The sequence below is a fragment of the Xiphophorus maculatus genome, chromosome 18 (genome assembly GCF_002775205.1).
Source record: "Xiphophorus maculatus strain JP 163 A chromosome 18, X_maculatus-5.0-male, whole genome shotgun sequence".
NCBI lineage: Eukaryota > Metazoa > Chordata > Actinopteri > Cyprinodontiformes > Poeciliidae > Xiphophorus > Xiphophorus maculatus.
In genome coordinates this window covers 2,931,866-2,944,766 of record NC_036460.1, presented here as the reverse complement: position 1 = coordinate 2,944,766, position 12,901 = coordinate 2,931,866, and the positions used below count along the sequence as shown (strand labels likewise).

Sequence of the window (12,901 nt, the reverse complement as noted above, 5' to 3'; positions counted from 1 at the left end):
ACAATTCATGTAACCCAGTACTTTCCCCTTCTGTTTTGGTCAGCATCCAGTCATGTGTCTGATGGATTTATACAAACAAATTTACAATGCAGTGTTTATGAAATGGTGTCTGATTGAGCAATGTTCCCAGAAAGTAAAAACACTGTTTGTCATCAGTACGATCAGCAAAAGCAATAGGAATTTGTAATAATAGAAAACAACACGTCAAAAAAGACGCACCAAATTTTGTAATAACAACCACAGTTTGGATGGATGGGCTTCTGAAAACAGCAACTGTGTCTCCAGAAGCAGCGATGTTGACCAAGCTACCCTGAGGCATTTCATACCTTCTGTGTTTTACCACTAGGTCTCCATGCCAGAACCTCAAGGTGCCTGCCTGTGTCAGGAGGGCTTCATATTCTGCTTTCCCATCATTCACAGTGAAGTTGTGGGAAAACGGCAAAGTCTCTGAAGAGGGATGACAGGAGAAGGTGTTTTCAGTCAACACAGAAATGACAGTCAATAAATCATCTAACCACATCAGAGCTGACCTTTCACATAGAGCTGTAGCTTCTCTGAAGCGCTCTGATGTGCTTTCAGTGTTGACGATACGTCATCAAGGCTAAAATATAATACAGTTTATGTTTTTGGCACTTTATGTCTTACAATTGATATGAATAAAAACAGAAATAATCTCAACTGAAAATGTTACAACTTTCAAGAAAACATTGGAAAAGAATAATAAGCTGTGCGCTTTTAGGATGTCTTTTCTCAATCAATACACTTATAAACTTACGTTATTCTTAGTTTCAGACTATTTAAAAAATTGTGATCAACTCTGAATATTTAGTTCCTTGTCATTTTTTTAAATTACATTTGCAAATAAAACAATAAAACATTCTGAGGCAAACTTTACAACATTTTTACCCAGTTGGAGGCAGAGGTTGCATACAGCCACATTTTCATATTTTTAAGTAAAACACAAGTTTTCTTATATTTTGAGATAAAAAATGATTACTTGTCATTATTCTAAGTCTAATCTGAATTTGCGTCTTGTATCTTTTATTCTAATGTTTGGTCTCTTCGGGTGACAGGCCGCGTTCCGATCAATTTCTTTGACTATTTACTTAACAGTAACTGAACTTATTCGGATAGTTGTAAACCGCAGTAGCCTACTTTAAAATGAGAGGAGGCTATTGAGAGAAGTAGAGAAGTACTTGAACCTAAAATAAAATACAAAAACATATGAAATTAGTGACTCATTTGGGGGGAAAGAAGGTTTTACCGGAGATTCAATGTTACAAAAAATAATAACAGCTAGCTAACAGTATGGTGTTAGCCATTTCTTGTCTCCATGGTTACAACCAACGAAACTTTAAGTAGACAAAGACGATCATAGAACTTAAATAAAAATATTTCCTACGTTCGTAATATATGGATGATTATGTTGTGTCTACTTAAACGATTTAAATATATTGAAATAAAACCAAATCGGCTGGATTAGGTATAGTTTACTGTTAGCCACTATGGTTAGCCACTTATTTTCTCCATGGTTACAGAACGTGTACTTACGTACTTGTTTACGTTCACGTAGAAATCTTGGTGCGCTTGTTTAACCTTTTATGCTAATTGTAAAACGTTTTTAAATAGCCAAAAGAAACTGTCTCCGATTTGTCAGGATTTTATATAACGTTGGGCAACTTCTCCACATTAACTCTACTGTCTAGTAAGTCCATGAATTCAACACTAACCGAACTGAATATGGTGTATTTTACTGTCTGCCTACTGAAGCCGTTTCCCACTGCTTTTCTCCCTGGTTACGGCGTACGTATTCCCACGTAAGAGCTTTTAGCTTACGTAGCTTTGTGAATTGCCATGTGTTTTTGTATTCTTGCTTATTTTAACCCCCACGTTTGTTATTAGAGGTAAGTTAAGTTCCCTATCTGACCACTTTGCGCCTAAACGAAGACCAGAGGCGCCAGCTAAACATTTACTGTAATTTGAAATGTTTATAAATTAGAAAACGGAGCCCCAAAGAGGGAAAACAATCCTCAGGCGGTTACCATAGTAATGACGCAGTAAAAGAGCAGACGGCACAGTGACCTCCTTAGTGAAGCATTGACAATGACGGTACAAAGACCTGTTTCTACTTTTATCTGTAGAAAACCTTTGCTGTTTTGGAGGCTAATTTAGATTCTGGACGTGAGTATATGCGAGCTCATTTTCAACATCTAGAAGACAATTTGAAAACATTAGGTCTGCACGAATTATTGACTTTACAAGCAATCATCCGGTCAGTCTGCTGAAAACTGAGTCCTATTTTTTTTTTCTTGCCTATTTTGCAGATAGTAACTTGAAATTGCTCGATGGAGAAATATGAAAAACTGGCCAAAATTGGCGAGGGCTCCTACGGTGTGGTGTTCAAGTGCAGGCACAGAGAAACGGGCCAGATAGTTGCCATCAAGAAGTTTGTGGAGTCTGAAGAGGATCCCGTCATCAAAAAGATTGCACAGCGAGAAACGCGTATGCTTAAGGTGAGAGGGGTAGAGTCTCCTTAAAGTATCAGGTTTGATGTAAAACACGAAGCCTTAACTTATAGCTTTTGTTTTGTTTTTCACCTGTTGGTTTTACAGCAGCTTAAACATGTGAATTTGGTCAACCTGTTGGAAGTCTTCAGGAGAAAAAGACGGCTGCATTTGGTGTTTGAGTTCTGTGAACAGACGGTCCTCAATGAGCTGGACAAACACCCCCAAGGGTAAGATAAACACACCATCAAAGGCGCTGTCACAATAAATCAATTAATTGCAGGATAAATTAAAATGGGCTCAATAATTACCGTTTGCATAATTTATTGTTTCCCTCTTTCTACCAAAAACTGGATGATAAAAGTATTTAATTCGGTGCTGTGGTCATAACTGGCTGTTTTTACTTCATGAATAAATTTATTCATTGTTTCTGTTATTTTGTTTATTTATTTTGGATATTTAAAATGTCTTCCAGTTCCAGTGTTAAATGTTCACCAGAATTTAAAGTTTATTGATCTTTGACAATGTGTTCTTGCATTATTATGCCGTTATGGCCATTACCTTACTTGAAAATGGTCTCATAACAACGTTATCGTTTATTGCAATAATGTCTGCAATAATAACAATAACCTCCAGGCAATAATAACCTCCAGCAAAGTGTGTTATTGTGACAGCTGTAGTTGCAATAAGATCTGCTAAGGTCCAGGGAAATATGTGTTTACTGGATGCAAAAGTGCTTTTTGTTTGAATTTTCTAAAGGAGATTACTAGATTTGCACCAATCCTAATTTTCCTGGCTGATTTGGATTCTTTTGCGTCATTTCATGCTTGCCAAGAAAAGAAAAAAAATCAGTCTATGCAAAGGAGGAAAATAAAATAATTTTTTTTTTTAAATCGCTGTTTTGATTACACAGGAAATTTTTAATTAATCTCCCATTTGTGCATGAAAGCATTATTTTCTCCCCTCATTCAGATCATTCATCTTAAAACACATACAAAGTACGTTCTTTTGGAAAAAATGTGATTAAGTCATTTTATTTATCATACAGTAAATCCTAAATTGTAGAGATAATTATTTGTAGAAGTGATGTTAGGATACTTATAATTCAACCATATGGTTTGATTTTCAATGTATCTGTCAAACAGATTGATTGAAGAAGAATAGTAGCAGAAATGAACATTCCTGTAACAAGATTTTAAATACATTTTAAATCAGGTATTTACATAAACTGTATAAGAAGACATTTAATTGTTTTAGATAATTGTCTGGGATTAAATCTGACCAAACATTTCCTTCTGTGGAGCGTCCTTCTTCTGCAGAGAAATCTGTTTTCATGCATCGTCAACAGGGCCGGGTTTCCAAGGTTGAGGGCCCCTGGGCTTAGTGGTGCCCTATCCAACACGCGTCATTACATCCTTATTGTTTATTTCATACTAATAAACATGTTTATTTTATTTGACAGGTTACATAAAGGTATATTTATGTATTTATGTTAAAATAAAAGCTGAATCCTAAATGTACGCAGTGCTTTGCTGCCAACAGTTCTTCAACTCTAATTAAGTACAGTAACAAAGTACTTTTACTTTTTTACTTTACAACTCCACTCAGAGTTTTTAATCAGAACATCAAGTTATGAATTTTTCTTTGCCCTCAGACAGAAAACCAAACCACAACGACTTGTTGTCTGGGTTATTTTCCCGTAAGGCAGTGCAGCAGAAAGTCTAGCTGCTCGTGGAAACAAAGGTGCTGCTGCTGTTTGAGATGGCCTGAGGTTACCTGGGTGTCGTTTTTAATACCTAAAGTATTATATGAGAAAAATATTTAGTTCCTTGTACAGGAGTGAGTCGGTGTTCGTTTGTCTGCAGGGTCCCGGAGGCTCAGCTGAAAAGCATCGTGTGGCAGACTCTGCAAGCTGTGAACTTCTGTCACAAACACAATGTCAGTGGATTTTTTACTTCAATAGAAACATTCTTCTGTAACAGACACACTTTTGTATTTGAAGTATTTTTAATTAGAGCAGGGGTGTCCAAACTTTTTGCCACGAGTCAAAATTGTTCATTGCGGGCCGAGAAAATAAAAATTAAACCAAAATCACACAAATAAAGTTGGCTAATTGTATTGTTGAGCCAAACAGAAAAAGGATTTTGCTGCACTAAAAGAAAGTTGTCCTGGCTCGATTTAACAAATTTATCCTCAGTTATAAGAACAAGATCTTTCAAAAACACTTTAATAAATTCAACAAAAGCTGATTTGGGTGCAGAAAAGTCGGCTGTTTGGTAAAAGTCTCTGAATCGACGTGGATTAGAAGAAGACAAATAGTTTTTGTTGTACTTAACATTTTCCATTCTAAGAAAATTATATCGGTAATAATTTTACACAAATCAACCATCAACTGGATGGGTCACATTTTTATGGACCCATATACATACATATGTAAATATATATATATGGCACTTTTGTCTTAAAGTCTTTTAACTGTCTGTAGTTTTCTTTCTTTCTCATATATTTTGTATTTTGTTGTCCATAACACACTGTAACCTTATTTCTCTGTTGTAAACCTACTTTCTATGATAGTTTCTGACGCCCTGCCTCGTTTTTTCATTTATTTATTTATTCTTTCAGTGCATCCACCGTGATGTAAAGCCAGAGAACATCCTCCTCACTAAAAGTGGCGTCATCAAGCTGTGTGACTTTGGCTTCGCCCGCATTCTGAGTAAGGTTATTCAGAGGCCAGCGTGTTTATGTGCAGTTAGTGTTAATGCAGCTCTAATGACTTATTCAGCATGGAACATGGAGCAGGTCTTTGCTGATAGCCTCCTCACTTTCTTGTGTTTGAATGACTCCTTTGCACAAAAGGAGCATTCAGTCAGTCGGTGTGTGTGTGTGTGTGTGTGTGTGTGTGTGTCTCCTGCTTCAGGTTTCAGGGTAACGTTACCATACATCCACATGTCAACATGCCGTGTAATCCTTTCCTCTACGTTAGTTAGTGCTCAGTATCTTGAGTAAATGTTTATAGGAACGGCCAGAATTGTTCAGGTAGAAGTACTGGCGGGCTGAGACAATAAAAATTAAAGTAAAATCACACAAATAAAGTCGTAATTTTATTGTTATTGATGGAATTAATTTTTCATTAAAAATCAATGTGTTGAATTTTATTTAAAAAGTTATTAAATGTTAACATTGTTGCCTGTCAGTTGTATTAAATACTGATAATAAGCAGAAAATGTTATTTTTTAACATTAAACTTCGACATATTTATACAGATTTGAGTAGTAACTAATTACATTTAATCAATCATTTTATAATTTAACAGTTGCTCAGTACTTGAGTAAACTTTTTACCAAGTACTTTTTTATTCTTTCTTCAGTAATTTCTTGGACAGCTAAAATATGTAGTGATACTCTGACTTCCGTACAGAAGTATCTGTGGTTGCTCTTGAAGGAATGTTCAACTCACAACTTCTCTCAAAAATCAACCTTGCTTATTGGCTTTATGTTACAATTTTTCTCTATTATTTACTCCGCTTTTGTTATATTATCTTCTCCTTCGTAGCAAATCAACTTATTGTCCTGAGAACCTGCCGCAGCTCCGTCTTTGGCTGAATGAGCCTGAAACTGAAGTGAAACTTACGGAGCTTGTCGAGGGTCTATATTGGAAAACAGATCCGCATAAAGTGCATTTTACGTCCAACATCAGACTGTTTACCGTTCTGGTACGGCTGCCATCTTGTATCAACTTGTTCCGGTTAAGAAAGACCAGTGGCGTCCTCTGCTGGTCGGCGGCCAAACTGCAACACTAAAATAATGTCTAATTTGACATTATTAGCTAATCAATTGGAGCTCATTTTAATCTACTAAAGCATCAATTAATTCTTGATTAATTGCTTGAGTGTTTTTTATCTGCTTTGTTTACGCAGCGGGACCAGAGGATGACTACACAGACTACGTGGCGACCCGCTGGTACCGGGCCCCGGAGCTGCTGGTTGGGGACACTCAGTATGGACCCCCTGTGGATGTTTGGGCTGTTGGATGCGTCTTTGCAGAGCTTCTAAGCGGGAATCCTCTCTGGCCCGGGAAGTCTGATGTGGACCAGCTGTATCTCATCCGAAAAACTCTCGGTACTCAGAACAACGCTTTGAAAAATAGATTCCCTTCACAGAGTTGTGAATGTACAATGCCTTTCTGAAGTATTCACACCCTTTAAACTTTTATTACTACAAACTTAAATGCATTTTGTTAGCACTAAGGCTGAAACGATTAATCAGATTAATTGTGATTAATCAATTATTGAAATGATTGTCAAATAATTTAGTAAGACTGAACAAAAGACCATTTACTGGAACAACACTTTCCTTTAAAAAGTATTTACACCTTTGAACTTTTGTTTACCATGAATTTAAATATATTTATTAGCATCAAGGCTGAAATGATTGATCAGACTAATCATGATTAATTGATTATTGAAGTAATCGTCAACTAAGTTAGTAAGACTCAAAAAAGGCTAATTGCTAAAAGAATGGCACTCGCTTTTCTGAAGTATTCACACCCTTTAAACTTTTATTTCCCCAAACTTAGATGTATTTTATTAGCATTAGGGCTGATTAATCTGATTAATCCAAATAATTGTGATTAATCAATTATTGAAATAATTGGCACCTAATCTTGTAAGACTCAGAAAAAGACTAATTGCTGAAAGAACAACACTCTCGAAGGAGTAATTGTGCAAAATGTACATAGAAATTTATCCAAATATTAATCAGAATATAATAATCAGTTATATAAGGGTTGAGATTTTCACATGTTGATGTTAGAAGTATTTATTTTGCTACAAATGATCAAGGATTCACTAAACAAAAGCTGTCACTACATATTAACAATAAAATGTTTATTTTTTTATTTAAAAAAGAAATTGAATTAATTGTCTGTATGCGTCTTTTAATGTATTTCTAATATTGTATTAAACGAAGGCTTGAATTCAAAAAATCTGCATATTGTCCTAATTTTTATATCTGATTAATCGATTAATGGTCAGAATAATTGATTGATTAATTGATTGAGCCTTGCTGCAATGTAAAACTGTTTCAAATTAAAAGAAGACTGTTTGGAAAATATGTTTCATCTCTGTGCAACCTGCTTATTTGTTTTTTTAACTTGTTGGAAAGAAATTAAGTCCAAAAATGGTTTTCTAATCACATTTCGTCCTCCAGGTGACTTGATCCCTCACCACCAACAGATTTTCCGTTCCAATGTTTTCTTTTCTGGAGTCAGTATTCCTGAACCCGACACAACGGTAAACAGACACGCTGAACCAAAAGATTACCACGTTTGGTCAAAATATTCATTCACTTTTCTTGTTTTGTTCCAGGAACCGTTGGAAAGGCGATTCTATGGCGCGCCTCTCCAAGCTCTCATGGTCATGAAGGTAAGAAACATTTATTTATAACATAATCGATCAATAATCCCTCAAGATCAGGATTGCTTAAACATTTTCAGATTATCTCAGATTACTTTAAATTCAGCTTTCTGCAGAAAATTATTTTAATCTGCATCATGTTTGTGATCAATTTAGTCCAGCGTTTAAATGTTTCTACATGCGCACAGGTGTAAAATTACCAAAATAAAATTTTACGTACTGAAACTATACATTTTATTCATATTAATAATTTACTCACTTTTTATTTAGATATTATTGACAGGAAACTTATTTTCAGCAGCTCTTTCAAGACAAAATTGCATCCTTAGAAAATATCAATCGATCGAGTTTATTTTTGCTTTTTTTATATTAACAGCATTTTATATTTTTACAATTTATAGCATTTTATATTTTATTTTTATTTTTTATTTTATCTACAACTACTACTCAGTGGTAGTTGTTATTGTGTCTTGTCTCTATGCTGTAACTGCAAAGTAATTTCCCTGCTGGGATGAATAAAGTACTTCTATTCTATTCTATTCTATTCTATAGTAACAGCTGCAAAAACATTACATTTTATTAGGCGGGGTGTGGTGACCGTACGCCATCATGCGGTTTAAATTTCATATATTTTATTGAAAAGTGGTTACATTGGTTTTGACGAAGGCGGTATTTAAAGGGACAGTGTTATGTATTTTCCTGGCACATAGTGCTATTTTTTAGCACAGTCAAGTAACTATGTTAGCTTCAGTTGTCATGAAAATGCTGCTTATATCAAACATCATATTAATGAAATTAGACTTTGTGACTTAACGCCTTGAAATTGGGCCTCTGTCTCTTTAAGGGTGCATTCACCAAGCCCTGTTTAGTCCTCCTTATATGAACTCTGGGGAAATACAACCAAAACCTAGCTTAGCCTAGCGCTAGCTTGAGAAATGTGTCATGATGTTTTACCAAAACAACGAAGAAATCCTGCAACTGCTAAAATGTGACACCACTCCATTTTTGTTTACATGTTGTTGCACTCATGTCTTGTTCGGAGGTTTTCATGTCGTTTCCTTCAGTAGTTCTTGGTGCAGCGCCCCCACAGGCGAGAAGGTGGACAGGTTTTCATTTAGTTTGGATCATTTTATGCAATGCAGTGTGAAAGAGAACCACAGCAGGTGAAAATGTAACAAATGTTGCAACTTTGGTCCTGAATCGAACGAAAACACAATGACTCTCTCAGGTTTTTGTCCTCTAAAAACCTGAGGCTTGATTTGGACTGAAGGCCTGGCACTCGAGTTTAATGAGCCGTCTTTGTTTCATGTAATCAGGTGAAAGTAAGCAGAGCTCAACTAGGACAGGAGAGCACAGATTCTCCTGTAAAAACGCTGTTTAATTTATCAAAGATGGCTGCAAACTGAGATTTTGAATGTTTGCTCTTATGCTTTAGTGTCCAAACCTTTTGCCAAAATCATCAAATCAAAAGGATTCACAGGCCAAAGAAAAACAAAACCTAAAATCAGGCAAGTAAAGTAGCTGATTTTTTTAAAAAAAATGGATATTTATTCTAGTTCCAAAAATCGAATGGGACTTTTTACCTAAAGACTCAGAAATTGAGATTCATCTCAGAAATCTTCTAGAAAAAGTGTTGGAAATGTTAAACTTTTAAAACTCTGAAATTTCCAAATTTATTGAAGAAAATGTACGAGTTTTATTGTGGAAATTTACTACTACTATTTTTTTATTTGACTTTAGTTTTACTATCTCCAATGGCTAAAATATGCATTTGTAAATTTTGCATGTTTGCAGTTTTTTTTTTTTTTTGGCTCACTAAATAAATTTATTTTCAGTGGTAAAGACCAGGCTTGGGTCACTTTCTTTCAAAATGTTTACTATATTTAATCAAGTCCATTAAATTAAATAAAAGCTGTTTGGGTGCATCATTTTAGTAAAAGTCTCTCCTACCTTTTGTTAAATCTTGGTTATAAAAATATAAGCATTGTGTGCTGTACACTACATTTTCCATTTTTAAGAAAATTACAAATTAAAAGTCTCCGTATCGAATTTCGAATTGCAGTTGAGGGCCACACAAAATCAGCCCACGGGCCACAACCGGCCCCTGGGCCGCACTTTTGACCCCCCTGCTTTATAGTAACTATTTATCTCTCAGACTGAACTCTTTACTAGCACAACCTCGTTTCTAATGTAACCTTCCCTGAAAGCTGTCCATGCAGTCGGTGTTGAGGCGGATGTTTGGTGTTTTTGCGTCCAGTCCTGCCTGGTGATGGACCCGTCCCTGCGGCTGTCCTGTGAGGAGCTGCTGGAGCTGCCATACTTTCAGGGTGAGGGCGGGGCCAACTGGGGCCGTGAAGTGGAGCGCCCTGGGAGAAGACATGACAAAGCGTCCCGGCGCAGACAAGCTGGGGTAAAGACACCTTCATCAAACTTCAGTGGTGGACAAAGCACTCAGCTCGAGTACTTCAGTAAAAGTATTGATACTCATTGTAAAATTCAACTCAACTGCAAGTAAAAGTTGCTCGGTCAAAAGTTTACCCAAGTTAAAGTACTGAAGTACTTACTTTTGAAAATACTCAAGTATTCAAAAGTGTTAATCAGGGCTGAGCGATAAACCAATATTGGCATATTGTGATAGATGCGTAATCAATATCAATAAATAATGCTTCTGAAAGAATTTTAAATAATTTCACTGAACTCAGATCCAGAACCGCACAGCATTCTGGGAGATGCAGGCAGAGGAAACGCTTTAGCCACTCAGCCTTTCACGGCTAGCTAAGCTAGGTTGATGGAATCAACTAACTCTCTCACTCTTTGGTTACCTAGCAACTCACTCATTCTTCAGTTACCTAGCAACAACCTGTCCAGTATCTTGCGCAGCAGCGGTTTAATGTTTTGCCACCTTATAGCTGCTGAAAACAACAACAACGTGGAGTAAAATCTGGATTAAACGGGAAAGATAACTCCACCAGTTTGCCAGTTTTTAAACATATTTAAAGCAAAAAAACTCATCAATAATTTTTGATATGGACTAACAGGAAACTTTTATATCGTGATATGTGTTTCAGCCAGATAGTCCAGCCCAAGCACAAATTATATTTTCTTATATCAATACTTTGTTGTATTGTTTTCTGAATGCTTTCACTGAATCTTGCTGAAACTACCTGGTGATGTACTGACACAGAGGACGACTCTGCTAAAAACATCTACACCACCTGGAAAACATTCAGTATAAAAATGGTTTTTTTTTTACTTACTGAAGCCCCAAAAAAGGAAAAAGAGGAGAGACATTTTAGGACCATTGTAGATATAAAAACTGAGTAAATTTCTGCAAAATATCTCAGAGATTTTCAAGAAAAAAAACATGGAAATTCTTTCTCTAATTTGTCAGATTAATTTCTTTGTTTTTTTTAGATTTGAGTTTTTTCAACCTTTCAACTCATCAAAACTCAGAATAAACAAAAGTTTTTTTTTCTCCAAATTTTTTTAGATTAATCCAAAATTTCTGAGCAATTTTATTCTGTAAAAATTTCCTTAATTGTTCTAGAAAAAGTTTTTTGGGGGAGACGCAGTTGTATTATGCTGAGCCAAAAGGAACCAGAACCGATGAGCTTCCCAGAACTGAAGTGGAGTCAAAAGTTATAAGTTTCCCAAAAAATAAATACTCAAGTGAAGTAAAGATACTCAGGAAATGTACTTAAGTACAGTACTCAAGTAAAAGTGCTGTGTTTCTGCCTACTGGTCACTTTGTCCAGTTAAAATGCACTTTTCTCTGTTTTCTCTCTTTTCGTAGGTCCAGTATTTTCCTCAGTTACCTAACAGTAACGTCTCACCGGCCCCAGATGTCAAGAAACTAGTAAAACATAAATATCACCTGCCCAACATTTAAAATAAAACATCCACAACTTTATCTTCAGCCGTTTATAAACTGATACTCCGTGTTCCTGTTTTCTGCTGCATCCTGGCAGGTTCACGTAAAACATTGTTCTTATTGTTCTGAGTCTTTTACTCTAGAAAAATGTGAGACTTTGTATTGTTAATCAAGAACACATAGAATATGAAGCAGTACAGAATGATGTGAACTACATGTTTAACTTGTTGCTGACCTGTTGAAGTCTTGATTAAGGTTAAATAAAACCTGCCATGACAGCTGATCCTCTAAGCAAGTTGATGGATTTTTAACAAGCCTTCAGCCGCCGGGACAGCGATCCCCGCCGTCCGACACAGACACAGGGGTCACAGGGGTCACAGCCTGACAGCGTGACGCCCGGCTCCACAGGATCACCTGACCTCAACTTATCGTCTTACACATGCAGCTCATCAGTATGCCGCTCTGTGTGACTGCCTGTTAAACTGCACTGCAAAAATAAAAGAAACATTGTTAGAACACCTGAAATAAGACAGAACTAACTTTATAAGTAACTTTTCAGCACTATGTAAGTCAGTAATTTCTTATTTTGATGAAAAGGTTCTAGTAGAACACTGGTAGAATACTCCACTGCACCGTTACCTAGCAACCCCAGCCAAGCCTCGTCACCTAGCAACCAAATTCTAGTTCTATTTTCCAGATTATTTCACTTATAGCATGAGGAAAATGTCTGGAAATAAGCTGCCAATGGAGAACGTTTTCGTCTATATTAAGGAATTATTGACTCAAAACAACCTCCTTTATCCTGCTTGAAAGTTGTTTGTATGATAGTTTTGTCTTATTTCAAGTGTAATAAGATATTTGCACCAGAAACCAGATCAAAAATATTGGTAAAATTTTGTGTTTTTGCAGTGTGCAGGTTTTACTGAGAACAGATGTTTTGGGGACATAGATATTATCTGATTTCATGTTTTAATTGTTGGAATTCTGCAGGAATAAGTAATATCACACTGCACTGCAAAAACAACATCTTACCAAGTATTATTTGTCTAGTTTCTGGTGCAAATATTTGACAGTACACTTGAAATAAGACAAAACCAACTTACAAGTAGTTTAA

At 35.9% G+C, this 12,901-nt stretch overlaps 1 protein-coding gene across 6 annotated transcripts; it reads left to right on the top strand.

Moving 5' to 3' along the window:
• Positions 1-1,558: 1,558 nt before the first annotated feature.
• On the top strand, positions 1,559-12,078 carry LOC102217129 (cyclin-dependent kinase-like 1). 6 transcript variants are annotated; one of them, XM_023351701.1, is made up of 10 exons: positions 2,085-2,181; positions 2,325-2,513; positions 2,613-2,734; positions 4,370-4,442; positions 5,127-5,217; positions 6,421-6,621; positions 7,711-7,793; positions 7,869-7,925; positions 10,174-10,326; positions 11,710-12,078. In XM_023351701.1, the coding sequence occupies exons 2-10, from the start codon at positions 2,346-2,348 to the stop codon at positions 11,803-11,805; spliced, it is 1,044 nt and encodes a 347-aa protein (XP_023207469.1). In that variant the 5' UTR covers positions 2,085-2,181; positions 2,325-2,345; the 3' UTR covers positions 11,806-12,078. The 6 variants fall into 6 exon arrangements, with proteins under 6 accessions (XP_023207467.1, XP_023207469.1, XP_023207468.1 ...); XM_023351699.1 differs by lacking the exons at positions 2,085-2,181; positions 11,710-12,078 and adding an exon at positions 1,559-1,705 and having other exon boundaries at positions 10,174-10,431; XM_023351700.1 differs by lacking the exon at positions 11,710-12,078 and having other exon boundaries at positions 2,085-2,109; positions 10,174-10,431.
• The last annotated feature ends 823 nt before the right edge of the window (positions 12,079-12,901 follow it).